This window comes from Cavia porcellus, unplaced genomic scaffold (assembly GCF_034190915.1).
Source record: "Cavia porcellus strain 051 isolate PalLab524CR breed Dunkin Hartley unplaced genomic scaffold, mCavPor4.1 scaffold_6, whole genome shotgun sequence".
Taxonomy (NCBI): domain Eukaryota; kingdom Metazoa; phylum Chordata; class Mammalia; order Rodentia; family Caviidae; genus Cavia; species Cavia porcellus.
This window is the reverse complement of record NW_026947489.1, coordinates 79,599,795-79,616,657: the sequence shown is the minus strand read 5'-3', so window position 1 is coordinate 79,616,657 and position 16,863 is coordinate 79,599,795. Positions and strand designations below refer to the sequence as shown.

General features: G+C 37.1%; 2 protein-coding genes across 3 annotated transcripts in view; one reads left to right on the top strand and one right to left on the bottom strand.

Annotated features, from left to right (window-relative positions):
• The first annotated feature begins 483 nt into the window (after positions 1-483).
• Cryba1 (crystallin beta A1) lies at positions 484-7,197 on the top strand. 2 transcript variants are annotated; one of them, NM_001172871.2, is made up of 6 exons: positions 538-572; positions 1,946-2,010; positions 3,466-3,584; positions 4,767-4,908; positions 6,399-6,541; positions 6,925-7,197. In NM_001172871.2, the coding sequence occupies exons 1-6, from the start codon at positions 542-544 to the stop codon at positions 7,070-7,072; spliced, it is 648 nt and encodes a 215-aa protein (NP_001166342.1). In that variant the 5' UTR covers positions 538-541; the 3' UTR covers positions 7,073-7,197. The 2 variants fall into 2 exon arrangements, with proteins under 2 accessions (XP_023420717.1, NP_001166342.1); XM_023564949.2 differs by lacking the exons at positions 4,767-4,908; positions 6,925-7,197 and having other exon boundaries at positions 484-572; positions 6,399-6,525.
• Positions 7,198-7,797: 600 nt separating this feature from the next.
• Positions 7,798-16,863, bottom strand: part of Nufip2 (nuclear FMR1 interacting protein 2) — a 30,919-nt gene continuing 21,853 nt past the window's right edge. Inside the window, exon 4 of the mRNA XM_005003562.4 lies at positions 7,798-15,994. Coding sequence (XP_005003619.2) covers positions 15,942-15,994 — 53 coding nt within the window. The 3' untranslated portion in view covers positions 7,798-15,941. The remainder of the gene's footprint in view (positions 15,995-16,863) is intronic.

Below are 16,863 nucleotides of genomic sequence, written 5' to 3'. Positions count from 1 at the left end.
GTTTACAAATGTAATAATCCTTTTTTTTCTTAACAAGAAATGTGTTTTTTTGTTTTTCAAGATGGGGTCTCACCACATAACTATGGCAGGCCTTGCACTCACTATGAGGCCCAGGATGGCAGCAATACTTCTGCCTCAGCCTCCTGTGTGCTGGGATGACAGTCATACGGTACTGCGCCTGACTTGCATTTTGATGTGTTTGATAGGCTCTCCCAAGGTGTTAGGAAGATCTGGGGCAGCACGAGAAAGCAGGAGAAGGATAATAGACAAGTATACATGGTAGAAAGCTCCTGTCCTCAGCTCCCAGATGCTCTGAGAGTAAGACCACAGCAGCCAGCCTTGCCCAGGCAGCGGGGCCTCTCTGGATTTCTATATCCCTAGTTTAAACAAAGGGCTGGGGGATGCCTACCCAGTAGGCTGAGCCACCAGAACTCTGGGGATCAGGGAAAACAAAGAGAGAGGGAAAGCAGAGTGCTGACAGGGCCATTGGCCATCAGCCTTAGGACTATAAAGAGGCAGGCCACAGAGGAAGTGGCACCAGATGGAGACCCAGACTGTGCAGCGGGAGCTGGGTGAGTAAAACCCTGAGGGTGCCCTGGCCTTTGCCCTTACTCTCCTTCTCTTGAAGAGACACGCAGGAGAGGGCTCGCTTTTCCTGCCTAGAAGTCAGAGCCTTCAAGGGTAGCTGGAGAAGAGTGGAAGGCTCTGGAGAAAGGCAGTCTACTCTGCCACCTATATGGCTGACAGGAGGCAGCAAGAAGTAAGTAGGCTTCCGGACGCAGGGAGAAGGTACTGTGCCAAGGAGCAGGAAGATGCTGCTTATTCAGAGATTCCAGACAGAAACAAATACTAGGCTTTACATGCATTAGTTCCTGAGCCTGAGAGTGGCCAGAGAGAAGATCCAGTTTTGCCTCTGGGAATGCCTATTCTGAGTCAAGAAACTTGATGCTTAATTGTCTTCTCTCTTCTCTTTCTCTTCTCCCTTTTGCCCCTTCCTGCTCTCCATTATTCATTCTATCATCTTTGTTGTCCACGTAACCTCTATGACTCTCAACGTCTGCATCTATAAAGTAGGAATGATGATAGTACTTACTTGATAGGTTTGTTGTGAAGATTAAATGCATGTAAAGCATTTAAGACAGAGGCTGACACAGAGTGAGCCACTGTTAAGTGTTAACTATTAGTGCACCCTTTTTCTTCTTCATTTTCCTGTAATGTCTTTTCCAGCATTCCTTCTTTCTGTCCCAACTCGGGCTTGGCATGGTGCTGTATGAAACACTCAGTAGACTCCAGCTGGGCCAAGGACAAGCTCACTCAGGATGTATTCAGTAAGAACACAGATCAGTACTATGATAAGTGCTAGAAATAAGGGATAAAGCAAGTGGCTGCACAGTGGAGAAAGCAAGAAAGTCATTGGGATGACAAGGTCAAGATCAGGTTGGTCAAAAACCAAAGAGGAAACATGGCGTCTGGCCACACACTACAGCAGTCCAGTTTGAGAAATGTGAGGAGGCAGGAAGAGGGACCTTACAGGGTGAGAGCCGAGGCTTCCTGTGAGTGTGGGTGTGTGGTACAGATCCTGACACTGCTGGCTGTGTGGCCACTCATGTGAGGGAGTCTGGACTAAGCAGCTGCCTGGGAGTTTATAGTATCTGAGACTGAGCAATGCTATCACCCAGAGGCAAGCAAAAAACAGAAGCTACATTTACTAAGAGGTCACAGTGCCTATGCAGTGCTTTATCTGCATTATTGTTTCTAATCCTTATAATGGTACATAGGAGCATTACCAATGGAAAACCTAAGGCTCAGGTAGTGAGCAACTGAGCCAGGATCCCAACCAAAGTCTGTCAGACTTCAAGCCCTTTTTCAAAAACTCTCCTTGTGCTGTCTCACCTCAACCCCATATCTCAGAAGCCACACCACTAGTGTGTGTTCTGTTTTCCAGAAACCCTTCCCACCACCAAGATGGCTCAGACCAACCCTATGCCTGGGTCCTTGGGGCCATGGAAGGTAAGCCCACCCCTGACATATGGAAAATCAAGGGCCCATTAGGATAGGAGTGAGGCGGGGCCATAGAGCAGCTACCAGAGATGAATTTTTTCACAAGACAGTGAGTGATTGGTTAATAAAACACCAGTTTGGTTTTTTTTGTCTTTTTCCTTTTTATCGGTAGCAGGGATCGAACTCACGACTGCCTACTTGCAAGGCAGGCGCTTATGCCGCTGAGCTAAATCCCCAGCCCCAAAACACCAGTTTATAGAGGAAGGATTCACCCAACATTCAGACATTATTGAAGGAAGGATTGTTCTGGATGCCCCTGTTTAGAGAGAGGAAGACCTGATGCATGAAGAGAGATGATACTTAGCTTCCTAGGTCTACTGTTTTTTGTTTTTTGTTTTTTGTTTTTTTTGTACCGGGGATCAAACTCTTACCAGACAAGCGCTTGAACCACTGAGCTAAATCCTCAGTTCCTTAACTCTCCTTTATATTGTTACAATAATCTTAAAATGGAGCAGCCTTGAGAGAATCATGTCCATGGAGAAAATGAAGACATTTAAACAAAAAGAGATTTCCAGATGTCATGTAAGTATAGGAACTCTAGGTTCATACAGCCTGAAGTTGGGTTTAACCATGGGCTTCAATGGCTGACCCTCAGCCCTGATTCTGCTTCCCCAAAGGGCCCCATCATTCTCCTTGGTCAACTCTGAAGCCAGTTCATAGCTTTGGGGGTAATCCAAGAGCCAAGTTCTAGTTAAAAGGACTATAACCCTCTCTTTCACTTGAGGTGTTTATAATGTGTGAGGCTAAAAAAGCAAATGAATAATCCACATATAGATTTCTTTAATTCCTTTTCCCTAACGCTTAATAAAAGCAAATGAATAATCCACATATAGATTTCTTTAATTCCTTTTCCCTGCGCTCAAAGACATTTGCACTCAGAGACATTTTGTATCCCTGGTACAAAAAAAAAAAAAAAACAGTAGACCTAGGAAGCTAGGTATCATCTCTCTTCATGCATCAGGTCTTCCTCTCTCTAAACAGGGCATCCAGAATAATCCTTCCTTCTAGTCCACAGGGTGCTTCTGGGGGTTCCAGAAGTCACACTTGTGCAGGAAGCTTAGTGGAATAAGAGCCTACAAGTCTTTGGTCTGTCCCCTGGGCTAGCCATCACCCTTGGCAAATAACTCCTATTAAAAACATTTTCCCCATGTCTACCTAGCCTGAGCATGTGAACATCATCAACCAGTGGCATTAATTCAAATTTCTTACCCTGTCTACAGTGAAAGATCTTTTTTTTTAATATGTTTTCCCAGAGATTCTTTTTTTTTTTTTTTACAGTGAAAGATCTTATCAGGCATCCTGGGCTATACTTGGTGATAGAGAACACAGGGTAGACACAATTTGAGTGCTAAACTAGACTTGTACTAGGTTCTAGCTTTCTTGCTCTCTTTAATCCCATTTTAGATAACCATCTATGACCAGGAGAACTTCCAGGGCAAGAGGATGGAGTTTACCAGCTCCTGTTCAAATGTCTCTGAGCGCAGTTTTGATAATGTCCGGTCCCTCAAAGTGGAATGTGGCGCGTAAGTATGGACTTCGGAGCTGCAGGTCCCTTATTTCCCTTTAGACACGGGACAATTTGAATAGAGACGGGAAGAAAAAAAGTTCCCCAGACACTAAACATTTGGAGAGGTCTTTGTCACGGAGTAATCGCAATAGAAATTACTACATGCATAATTTAGTAACCAAAGGTAGGACCATGATGTTCTCAGCTGATTTTTTTTTTTTTTTTTTTTGGTTAGGGAAAAGGAATTAAAGAAATCTATATGATGTGTGGGGCAGTGTGATCCCATCAGACCTATGCTTTATCTAGGATTTTCTCAGACTAGCTACAGCACCCTCCTGTCTTTCTTGCTTACAGAAAATGAGAGGACACCGTCAGGTAGCTACTTTATAGCTAACTCACCTCCTGAATGCCCCAGAACAGATACTGTTAATTTTTGCATATAAAGAGGAATTTAACCCCAAGATTCCAGAGACATATTAGTTCCAAGTCTTCCAAGTTTCTTCCTGATGGCCAATCTTGACAAAGAAGATCCTCTCACCTTTGTCTTCTAGTTCTTGGCAGGTTTGGGCCAGGCTTTTGTTAAAAACCTGAAACATAAAAAGAATGAACTAGGCAAAACTGACATTACATGCAGCCAGCCTTCCACAAGTTGCTTGCCACAAAAATGGAGCTCTTCAGGCCTTTTAAAACAAGCAACACTTTTAACGTCACCAGTAATAAAGACCCAATTGTGAAAAATGAAGCTAGGATGTTCCAGTGAGTATGTAGGGGGCAGCAGGAGAATCTATAAAGTGACAAGGAAAAAATTTATCACTCATCAGCTGTCTATTCATTGGTTTGCTTTTCTAGGAAGATGTCTATAGATTTTGTCGAAGTAAAATCAAATCAGTCACTACATCATGAATTTGGAACTCTAGATAAGAGAATAGGTGACTTGGAGAGAAACGCAGCTTTAATAATAGACATCATTGGGGCCAATGAAGTAAGACTCTTTCAAGCAATAATCCCAAAACAAATGCCATTTACAAACTTGCTTAGTGTAGCTGCCTGCCCCTTTCCTACCTCTTGTAATAAATTTATTATTTTGTAAAGCTCTACTGGGGTACTCTACTAACTATAAACTAATCTAAAATGAATACTGCTTTCTCTATGAGATCATATAAGCTTTCAATAACATGAACAAACCTGTCTTTGGCAGCTGGGTTGGCTATGAGCATACCAGCTTCTGTGGGCAGCAGTTTATACTGGAGAGAGGAGAATATCCTCGCTGGGATGCCTGGAGTGGAAGCAATGCCTACCACATTGAACGTCTCATGTCTTTCCGCCCCATCTGTTCAGCTGTGAGTCTCTGAAATTTCCATTTATGTGCAAGGGGATGGGGCATGAGGGCAGAGACTGAAAACTGACTTCTCTTTGGTTACGCTGAATGTGACAGGAAGGACTAAAGAGAAAAAAGTAACTGCTCCTTTTTCTCAAAGTTGGCGGTTTGATTTTACCAGACGGCATTTTCCTTAAACAAAATGTAAAGGTTTTCTTACAGGTGGCAGGAAGCACGTATTACAGAACGAGAAAAAGCACTTACCATGTAGTTTCATAAAAAGTGACCAAATGAATTTCAACCTGCTTTTTTACTGTAGAAACAGGGAAGTGCTTAAACTTCCAAAAGAGAATAAGGCAAGTCTTCCACTAATCTACATCGGTTCATAATATTCTAACACTAAGTGTATCAGGCTACATTAAGTCTTTGGAACAGTTTACGCAAAAGAGGAAGATCTTCAGACACGTTGAAAATGAGGCCAGACTACTTCCCAAATATTGAGTTCCTATCATGATTTTTTTTTTTTTTTTTTGGTCTTTTTCCTTTTTATCAGTACTGGGGATCGAACTCAGGACTGCCTGCTTGCAAGGCAGGCGCTTATGCCACTGAGCTAAATCCCCAGCCCCCCATCATGATTTTTTAAATTAATGACTTCATCTTAAAGTGGTATTAAAACTCAACCAGTGGTGATTTACACATACAAAAAGGCTCTAAATCTTTTTTAAAAAAATTATCTGGACACGATTTCATTTTTTCTATTTTAGTCTTTTCTCCCTTAAGGTATAACTGTATAATTGTATTTATGCATACAATAAAATGCATGTCCCAAGTGTATAGCCAGGAGACTTGGAATACACATACACCTATGTACAGAACACCCTAACCCTACAAACAATTGTCACCTCATAAAAATTTCCTATACACTTTGCCAGTCAACTGCTCCATTATGATCAAGGTTTGTGTTTTTTTGAACTTCATGCAATTAGCCTGTGACCTTTTTAATGCTTGCATCATATTCACATCCCCATGTGGATGTCCAGTGCATACACATATTGGCACTTCTTGCAGTAATTTGTGACATCTTTTCCTACAGTGGGTATTAATCTTTTGGTAGGCTGTTACAAGTTTGTTTGTTTTTTACCGTCATACATATTCTCAGGATTTCACTACAGTTTAGGCTGGCCTTGATCTCAATGTGAGTGCTAGGATGACAGATGCAATCACCACACCTGGTCTTGTTTCAAAGTATTTTATCAGTTATTTATATTTCAATTGTATCAATTTGTATCAATTGTATGTTATTTATCATCAGTTATTTTAGTATCTTAGCATGTGATGCCAAACTAAGCCCATTTATACACTTTAAATGGTATGTTTGTTTACATTTAAATTAAGGAATTTGGATCAAGTAGTTTTTGGTAAACCTAAAAGCTTTCTATCATGAAAAATGTGACAAAGAATAAACTTGAGTCATAACGCTAGTTCTAAAGGTTTTTAGTTTCTGGGTTACAGAATCATAAAGAGTCTAAGATTACCATCTTTGAAAAAGAGAACTTTATTGGACGCCAGTGGGAGATCTGTGATGACTATCCCTCCTTACAAGCCATGGGTTGGTTCAATAATGAAGTTGGTTCCATGAAGATACAGTGTGGGGCGTGAGTACAAAAATGGTGTACATTTCAAAGTAATTCCTGCACATGTAAGCCTTGTAAATATTAATGGTCATGTTTATTAGTCTATATGCTGGCATAGTGGTATAGATATCACATTTTAATTATTTTGGATCTGACAATTTGCACCAGCTGCTGTTAATATTCCCCCAGCCACTGCTCCTAGGCATGTACATTGACTAGTCACTTTTCATCTATCAAGGTTAATGTCCGTCTTCCACTCACAAATGGTGTCTGCCATATTAAAGATGACTATTGTTCTCTAAGCCTAGAAGCATCATTGTGTTGAGAGTCTAAGGTGTTTTAGGGTGTTTGCCAGATTGCTACTACAGTATTTTTAATAATGCAGTATACTTTCAATTTCCTAGCTGGGTTTGCTACCAGTACCCTGGATATCGTGGTTATCAGTACATTCTGGAATGTGACCATCATGGAGGAGACTATAAACACTGGAGAGAATGGGGTTCTCATGCTCAGACTTCCCAGATCCAATCTATTCGCCGTATCCAGCAGTAGTGGATTAAAACCTCCAATAAAGAGAATTCCTCAACCATGAGACCTTCCTAAGCACTTGAGTTTTATGTTTTGCTCAGACACTGCTTCCAAATGTTAGCTGCTGAAATCCACAATAAATGTCATTTAAAAAAACAAGAAACTTTGTAGACTGAATTAATACTCTTTACGCAAAGCACACTTAAGTGGCTGAAAATTTTTAAAGATGAACTTCAATAAAACACAAATTCCTTTTGTGTCCTTCCAAGTCAGTTAGCAGGCCAGGGATGATTATTTGCTTTCTCAAAGAATAAAGCATTTAAACTACCTATTACTATTTTCTTACCAACCCTTACTCTAATATGTTGGCTCTATTTTTTTTTTTTTTTACAAAATTTGTGCTAAGCAGTAAGTGTAATGTATACCACCACATATATCTAAAACCAGAAGTTATGAATAAATCGATTCTTGGCAGCTTAACATTCTAGTTGATTACTTAGCTCAATTTCAGTTTATTTCAAATGGAAGAGCATACAGCTTAATGTCCTCAAAAAGGCAAAGCAGCTAATAAACATGCTAACTCCAAGCACAAACCTGAATGACTACAGGACAATAAAAAGATGTAACACCATACATCTAAGATTTAAATTCTTTGTGGGAGAAGACATTATCAATGTTATGATCTTAACTAAAATTTTTAGTAAAGACTTTTTAAAAAATTAAAGCACACAAAAGATAACACAAACACCTCAAACTTTAAAATTTTTTATTCAACAATGTACACTTGTCTCAATTTGATCTACAAATCTCTTGGGTTTTTTATTTTGATAAAATAAGTAAATCTGAGTATGGTTGTAAAGTGTTTGTAATTTTTATTTTTTAAAACACTGAACATTAAGACATCAGTAAAGGAAGATCATTATGTGACACTTCCTCAGAATCCATGACATCTGAAACAGCTATAGCAAATACCTAAGCATTTAAGCAAAAGGGTAAATTTCTGGTCATTGTTCTTTTATCTAAAGACTCATCTTTTTTGCTGGGCAAAACATTGAAAAAAATGTTTGAGAAGGAAGGGAAAATATCTAACATAACTGTAATCAACTAATCATCCTTCCCCCCCGAATTGAGGTAACTCACCTCCTAAGTGCCTATGCACATCAAAAACCACTTTGCTCTTCCAACATGTTCTAAGTGACTGGGTAAGTGAATGACAGATGCAAAAAAGTTGCCAAAGCCATCTAAGATGATGCTTGCTATACTTCCTTCATTTCTACCATTTAATGCCATGTATTGAGTTACCTTTCAAATCTTGACTAGTATACTTATTAATTGCCACTATCACTGAAGATACATACAGGAGGGTTTTGCTGCATTTTCAAAGTTAACATTTATCAAGTGCAGGCTTGATGATAGTCATCCTCTTCTAATTCACAGGAAAAGCTATAAGACAGGATTTCTTTATCTAGGAGGATGAGGAAAATACTATTAGTAATAACTTCTAATTAAACTTATAGCCTCTTCTACAAAGGTCCTGAGATTACCGAAGTCTTGTAAAGGATGACTTTATAAGACCTAGCTAGGACATGTACACAACCTTAAGCACACATACATATAAAATAAAGCTATTTAGTTCATGCAAACTTCAGTGTTTGAATCAAATATACCCAATTTCTAAACCTTTTTTTAAAAATCAGCTTGGACAATTTTGTTAAAAGATATACATTATCTTTGAAACAATCTGTGCTTTGATCATTAAACAACTGATTCTAGTATCAGACCACTCATGTAATGAATCAAATTTATGACAAAGCACTCAATACAAGGAAGGCTACCCTACTCTAAGTCACCTTATGAGAAAACTGTCAGAGCTCCATGTAGCAAGTCTTTCCTTCATTTCAGTTTGAGTACTTCCCATTTTTTTCATCAAATAAGCCAAAATTTCACTGAGAAAGAGCATCCAAAGGTTTACAAAGCTCATAAAACTGCCTCTTTTCAAGAAAAGCCCTTTAACAGATTCAAGTCAAACTCAACTTTATTAAAATGGTTGCCAATTTCCCCTCTCTTCTAGTTCTGTTGATAAACTAGCCTACAACTGTAACTTTGAGCCATGTTTCCAAAGATGGTAAAGCTAAGAACAATGAAATAATAGGAACAAATAGGTCACTTTTTATAATGACACACAAATTAAACTTTCAAAACATGTGCATAGCTTTATTCACCTACTTAGGTCTAATCTTTTCACGGAGCTTCGGCAAAATTTGAGTGTGCAAAATGCATTTCTAAAACGTAATGCAAGCAAAGCTTTTCACATTTACACTGGCAGGAAATACAGAGAAACTAACAAGTCACATTAGGGAGAGGTTTTTTTTTTTTAATAACAAGAATTGCACAGTTTATTATTTTGAGACAATTGTTGCAGACATAAATATTTAAAATTTTTTAAGCAAGGTGCTTTAACAATAAAAATTTTAAAGTTGGAAAGAGCCAATGACTTGGATCAAAGCTCACACAGAATCCCAAATTATCATGGACTCCATTATCTCCCTATATTTTGAAACAATGCTTTCAATAATACTTTTTATAACACTAAGGAGACAGCAACCTGAATCTTTTTTTCAAAGCACACAAGAAATGGTATCATCACATTACTTGAAGGTGCTAGGGTTAGGGGAAGGAAAAGAAGTAAAGAATCCTTTTACTATTTCCCACTACAAAACAGCCACTAACAAACTTTAAAAAAAAAAAAAAAAGAAGAAAAAGAAACCACCAAAATAGTTTCCTGTTTACAAAATAGTTCCAGTTTGACAAGATCTGTAACTTTGAACAGAGAGCACCAGTTGGGCAATAGAACGAGCATTTCATACTGCATAAAAATTAGTGAGGTGTTAAAGAACCATCAACTGTCTCAGGCATTACTACATGGCCTTTCCAAAAATTTTAAACATACATGCAAGGCACATTGATATAAAAATAGATCTCTGGCCAACAAATATATTAAATAAGCAAATTAAAAATTTTGGCTCTACAATATTGGCAACATTAAAATATAACCAAATAGCTTTGGACCACACATCTTTTCACATTCCTCCACCTCATTTGGTGTTTTTTCCCCATTATTTTGGGTCCCGTGTCCTTCAAGTCTGAGTATGTGCTTGAGAAATGACTTTTCCTTTTTGTCAAGTAGCATTCCTTCTACAGTTAACCCTTGCTAAATTTAAAAAAAAAAGTCAGAGAAGCAGAATAGTTGGGAGTTTTGACTAACTTAACTAAATTTGCTGGTTCAGGACAGTATTTCTCCTTGGTATACAAACAAAAATAAATCCCAGCTTACATAGTAGACAGTTGTTTTCTATAAGATTATCAATAAACCAACAACACTACTTCCATTAAGCCACTCTTCCCATTTTCTCTTTTTCAGGCAGAGAGAGGGAACAATAAAACAAAGCTAAGATTAAAATATTTTCAGCAGTAGAAGACATTTTAAGGCCAAAAAGTGTAATACTAAACAGAATTTTTATTTTCCTAAGTTATTGTCATTCATAGGCCAATACTAACTATGGATCAGTTCCTGGTACTGATTCCCTCCCACAGAGATTTATAAAATTCACTCTTGTTAGTGGCTGTGCTACAGAACAAGTATCAAAGCAACCTACGGTATATGTATGATATATAGTAATGTAAAAAGTGCATCACATTCTTGATTTTCAGTTTCTCATAGCAGCAGCAGAATTAATCTAAGACAGAAAACAGCTGTGTTTTCATTCTAAAAACGCAATATCTAATGAAATGTATTGAAGGTCATGAAAGGATCCTCCTCTACAGAGGATAAATGAAAACAGACTAATACACAAACAAAAGCAAACTAAAGCCATCCATTCATATTTACATACTAAAACTTTTGTTAACACCAAACTTTTACATCTAGCAAAAGAAATAATGCATTTTAAGAAGAAAGCAGACATTACTAAAGCAGTATCCATTTTGGAGCCTTTGTATATTAGCACCTGAGGAAAAAAAGGGCATATGAAAAGCTACTTATCTCAAATTGCTTTGTTGGTCTGTAGAGTACAACTTTGATATACAGTGAAAGCACAATTGAGCTGAAAAATAAAAACCTGCAAATAATTTTAGTAAGGCTATTAGAAAAGGGATACTGCAGATTATAAAATGGCTTTTAAGCTCTGAACTTAACAGAATTTTATGAATATGGAAGTCTGAATCAACAATCTCATATGTGAGAATGGCTGTTTCAGTTTCTAGCCTGCTACTATAGTTTGACATTCCCATTAATGCAAAAGCAATATACCATTCATGCTTCACTGGGTGTTTTATCATGGAGACAACTAAAAACTCTATTGTTACTATTGCTGACATCCTTTCTACTTTATTTATTAAGCAGCAAAATTATGAAAATTAAAACTCAGGAAAGCAGTGATTTTGAGTGGAGCTGATTCATCATTCTTTAAACCAACCCAGTATGGTGGTCCTGGTTCTCTGAACAGACTGATTAAAAAAAAAAAAAAATTAAGATACTGAGAGCAGAAGCCTATCTTCATCATAAATTCTGATGCTATCAACTAACAAAAATAACATCAATTTAAACAACTAATGTTCATTTGTGTCCCTAGCAAACTTATAGCAGCTATTTATACTTCTAGTCTTGTCCTCTGCCTGTCCCTTTCAAACAACTGGTTGGGATATATTAAGTAAATTCTCTCCTTCCTTTAAAATTCAATAGGTAAGTTTTGGACATAGCTACTAAGACACTTTCTTATCTGAATCTTACCTTGACTGGTATAGCATCAATGGTCTTATAAAAACTATTGCCCATTGTATGTACTCCTCCCCCTAACAGTGTATCAGTTCTGCAGTTAGCATATATGAGGGATTCCTATACTTAACTGTACCCCTAATGCTTAGATGTTCAACATTTAACATACTTCTCCCTTGTCATTTGGTATGTGGCATATAATTTCACTAAAATGACTTTGAGTGTTGTGTAGAAACTCATGATTACAAAAGAAAAATCATTAAGATGTCTCCAATGTGGACTAGCAACTCTTAAAAACCAAATATGAAATTACTGCTGCTATACCATTATTTTGTGAAAACACATTTTATCATGTGGATAACTCCCATAGTTGGTCTGTCATATTTTTCCTAAAAACTGATTTGAGAAAACAATGCAGCAGGGGCTTTTTCCTTCATAAAAGTTTTTGTAGATTTTGGGTGATGACTGATTAGGTAAGCAGGTAAGGACAGCCAAACACTAAAATGGAGGAACTCTCTGGCCATTTATTTGGCGTGTGTGTGTGGGAGGGGGCTATCATTAGTAAGTTCCTTGTTATTGGCTGATCCCCTCATAGAAAAGTGAGGGTTCCTACAGATGCTGTGAATACACTATGTTAAGGTTCATAACTAAGGAGAATGGAGGAAAGGCTATGCAAAGTGGGGATAAATAAAAAGATAAATACACCCTGTCTTTTGTAGGGAAGGGATTATTCAAGGTATCTGTACAAGAGTGGTATGTGACACAAAAGCCTACAATCAAGACAAATTTAAAAAGGAATCTTCACCCATAATTAGTATCTTCATAGCTATTAAAAAATAGGTCATGATTTCATTCATAGTGCCATATTTCAAATACTACCCTTTTAAAGATTTAAACCACCTGACTTTATTCTGTGTAATGAAAACAAATGGCACAAAATAAATACAAGTTTCATTCTCTGAATACTAATATGTCTTACACACATTCATTTACTAATTTTTAATATCTCCATTTTACCCAAACACACAAACACCCAGTGTACACACACACCCCTTTTCAGTCTTTATAATGGAGGGATGTTAAAAATCCCCTCTAGACTGTATTTGGTTTATGCTACAGTACTAATACTCTGAGTTGAAGAAAAATTCTTTATACTGAATAACACATTGTTATTTAAATGTGCTAAATAAATCACAGCTGAAGTTTGTTTAGAAGCTTACACAAAAATAACCAGAAAACAGATCAACTCTTAAGAACTTTTAATAAGTGCTCTTGTAAGGAATTGTGTGAGGACCTAAGGAGAGACTGCGACAAGGAGAGTTAATTAAGTATAACCAAACAGCACAAAGGAGATTTGTCCCAAAGTCCTGCTTGAACCTAGGCAATTAAATCCATTAACCCAATGCCCCCACAATACTGACAGTTAATATGATGGGGCACTAGGGTTCTCAGAAAGTTAAGAGACATTCCTAACTACTATATACCTCTAACCATATAATCAAGAAAATTTCAGTGGAATAATCAAAGTGAAATGTTGCATTGTTTCATTTAGAAGACTCTCAAAAAACCTTTGGACGAACAGAGAAGGGATACATTCTTTTTAGCTTCTCTGAACAGAGGTCTGAGGGATATGGAGGGGACATTAAGAAAAATGCTTTCGAAAGGTATAAATTAAGTGTTGCTTCTAAAATAAGCCCAATTTGGATGGGGACTGTTTTTTGTTTTCCTTTTTTGAATATATGTTCATTCGACCTCTGTATGTCACAAACCCAGAAGTTTCTCATGAGTTGTGAGACATAAGAAATTGAAATTTTTAGGCAAGCAAAATGGACATTCAAAAAGGGGGAATGGATAGGAATATGGCCCTAAGGCGACAAGTGGTTACACAAGGCAATTGAACACACAGCAGAACTTTAAAACCTGTAAAACAAACTGGAGCCTTTTTTCCCCCTTGAATCAATTTTCTTTTTTAAAAGAACTTTTTGAAAATTTTTATTTAAAAAAAAAAAAAACACAAAAACACAGACTTTTCACTTCAGTATGTGGTATGTTGCATTTTCCAGTTTGTTCAATGCTTTAAAGCTCAAGGATGCCTCTCATTTCAATTGTACATGGGCCTGAAGCATCCTAGCTTTTGGCAAGCAGGCAGGAGACTCAACAAAAATCAAAATAGGAACAAGGCAGACTAAATGCAGGGCACATCTGTAAACATATTATACATTTGAAAATTACAATTATCAGTAAAAGTGATACAGTTTACAGGTGAAATGAAACTATCTGGAACTGGCCTACCACAAGTTTCTGAACCTGGACTGATACAATAAGTTATTATATATATATATTATGTATAAAAAGTTTTGTTTACATCAAGTGGAATTGGCAATCCATGCTTATACTTTTTAAAAATCTAAGCAGGGCAGAAATTCAGACTAAAAAGATATTTGCTCTACTCTAACATTGAGCCCAACCGATTCTTTCATAAACTGTATTTGTTAAAAGTCTCAATAAACAGAACAAGAAAACCCATCCATACAACAGTTGCTCAAAACTGGACATTTCTTAAGCAAAGGGGTAGAGCAAAATTAGTAGTTACTTTCTCCCCAAATACTCCCAGGGGATCCGGTCTACTTTTACAAGACTATGACTATATAAATGCCCCACTATTTCAACCTGTATTTGACATACATGGATATACTAATTTTTGTGTAGGTGTGTGTTGTGTGTGATGCTATGTCAGGCCAGAGAACTTGTTATTATGCCACTAACATCACCCAATCTTAAATTGGACCCTTAGTTTCTTCACACACACAAAGTTTATTTTAGCATGCTATACACAAGCTGCAGTGCAACAGGATGGCAATGTGATAAGACAGGGCTAATGCTCTTCTCTGCCCAAAACAAAATTTCCAGAATTTCACATTATTTTCCCTAAAAATCCATTTTGCTCTAGTAATAAAATATATTTATTAAGATATAATTAGACGCTAGTAAGCTCAGAAGTATAATTTGCATGAAAACACACCTCCTATTAGCAGGGTTCATTAACACCTCAATGGCTAAAAACATGTAAGTTTTAATTCTCATGAGTTTTTTCTTCCCCTTTTAGATTTTGCTGAGAAATTAAAGAGAATTTACAGAAAGATACATACATTTCTCTTTGATGAAAATGAGAAAAAAACTGCACATTTAGTGTTAGTGACAGAGAGCAAGTCTGGAGCACCTACAGTTGAAAAGCAGAGTATATTTTTGCTCCCAGTTATACAATTACATTAAAATATGGGCACAAGAATTTTGTTTCATATCTAAGCCAATTGCTTGTTCTGCAACTTTTCTTTAATATTCATGGATTCTTCGGTTGTTAAAAAGTCCAACATGTAACCAAAGCAAGTTAACTATGTACCCACCAACTATTCCAGAATTGTAGAACTTCAAGACCCTCCCCTATTCCCACCCCACAAAAAAAATGAAAGGAAAGAAAATATTTTCCCAACACCCCACAGAGGCTGCTTAACTCCTGGCAAGACATGCAAATCATATTCACTAAAAAAATACACCCCTGCAAACTTCAAGGCATTTATCCAGCATTCTCGCAGGGCTTAAAGTAAAACCAAAATCAAGGGAGCAGAGGAAAATGTTGAATCATTCTGGGTTCCCCGTGATTAGTGTATCACTTTAGTCACAGAACAAGATACAGAGGATCTTTTAAGTGGATTTGCCTCTTTCACTGGGTCATTTGTAGCCCAAGGTGATGACAGCTGGAACTTTTAGAACCACACTTGTTAAGTCTGTATTCATTAATCACTTGCATTCACACTTAAAAAAAAAAAACTAACAAAAGGAAAAACAAAACAAAAAAAATTATTCAGTACCGGAGATTAAATAACCATGTGTAGTCTCTTGAAATAAATTTGATTCCTTAAGAAGTCTAATTACTTTCAGTTGCCTTTTTTTAAATAACTATATATATATATGTATATATATATATTTGTATATATTATCCTGTGATTCTACTTATGGTTCCTCTGCTGCATTGAAGATCTAGGAGCATAAAAGCCTTGTGTCCCTCATGAACGGTGGCTCTAATGCTGCAGAAAAGTGATGAATAGGCAGTCTGGTCCTTCATTGATCTGGACTATCCATGGCTTCATTGTAAGTGATTATCCTTTTGGGATCTACAGGAAAGATTAAAATAAATAAAAATAAGGTCTGGAATCACCTGTGGATCCAAAACCAAATTCTAAGTAATTATCCTTTTTCTTCTTACAAGACAATTCAATAGTCATTTCTTCTCTATATCAAATATATGTGTGATCTAATCTTTCAACTCAAAAGTAATTGTTTGGCACTACAACAGATTCCCATCAGTAAGACCTTCCAACTAATGAGGACCTCAAATTCCATACAGACCAGCAATGGTTCAATTTATTTAATTTTAATCAGAGTGTACCATTCAGCAAGGAATGGTTTAAGCAAAATCTAGCACCAACCATTTTAGGTTAAAGTAGTTTGGCCCGGGGCTGGGGATTTATCTCAACGGCATATGCATGTGCCTTGCAAGCAGGCAGTTGTGAGTTCAATCCCTGGTACCAATAAAAATGAAAAAAGACCAAAAAAAAAAAAAAAGTAGTTTGGCCCAAATAATTTAATTCTAACCATGCCTTAGTTTATTCCTTATTTTGCACAATACCACTTTATTCTTAATAGAATCAAAAGCATGTGTTCAGCATGTGGGAAAGGCTCAGAGTTCAGTATAATCAATCAATCAATCAATCAATCAATCAATCCATTCTATGGATTTTTTTTTTTTTATTTCAAAACAAAAATAGAATGTGACTGGACAAAGATCAGTTATTTTTTTTTTTTTGGTACTGGGAGTTGAACCCCTGATCTCGTGCTTGCCAGGCACGTGCTGTGCCACTGAGCTATATCCCTGGGCTCTACAGTTTTATTCTAAAATATTATTCCAAATTCCTGTTACTCTAGAGGCTGAGACAGGAGGACTGCAAATTCAAGCCCAGCCACTGGAATTTAGAGAGGCCTA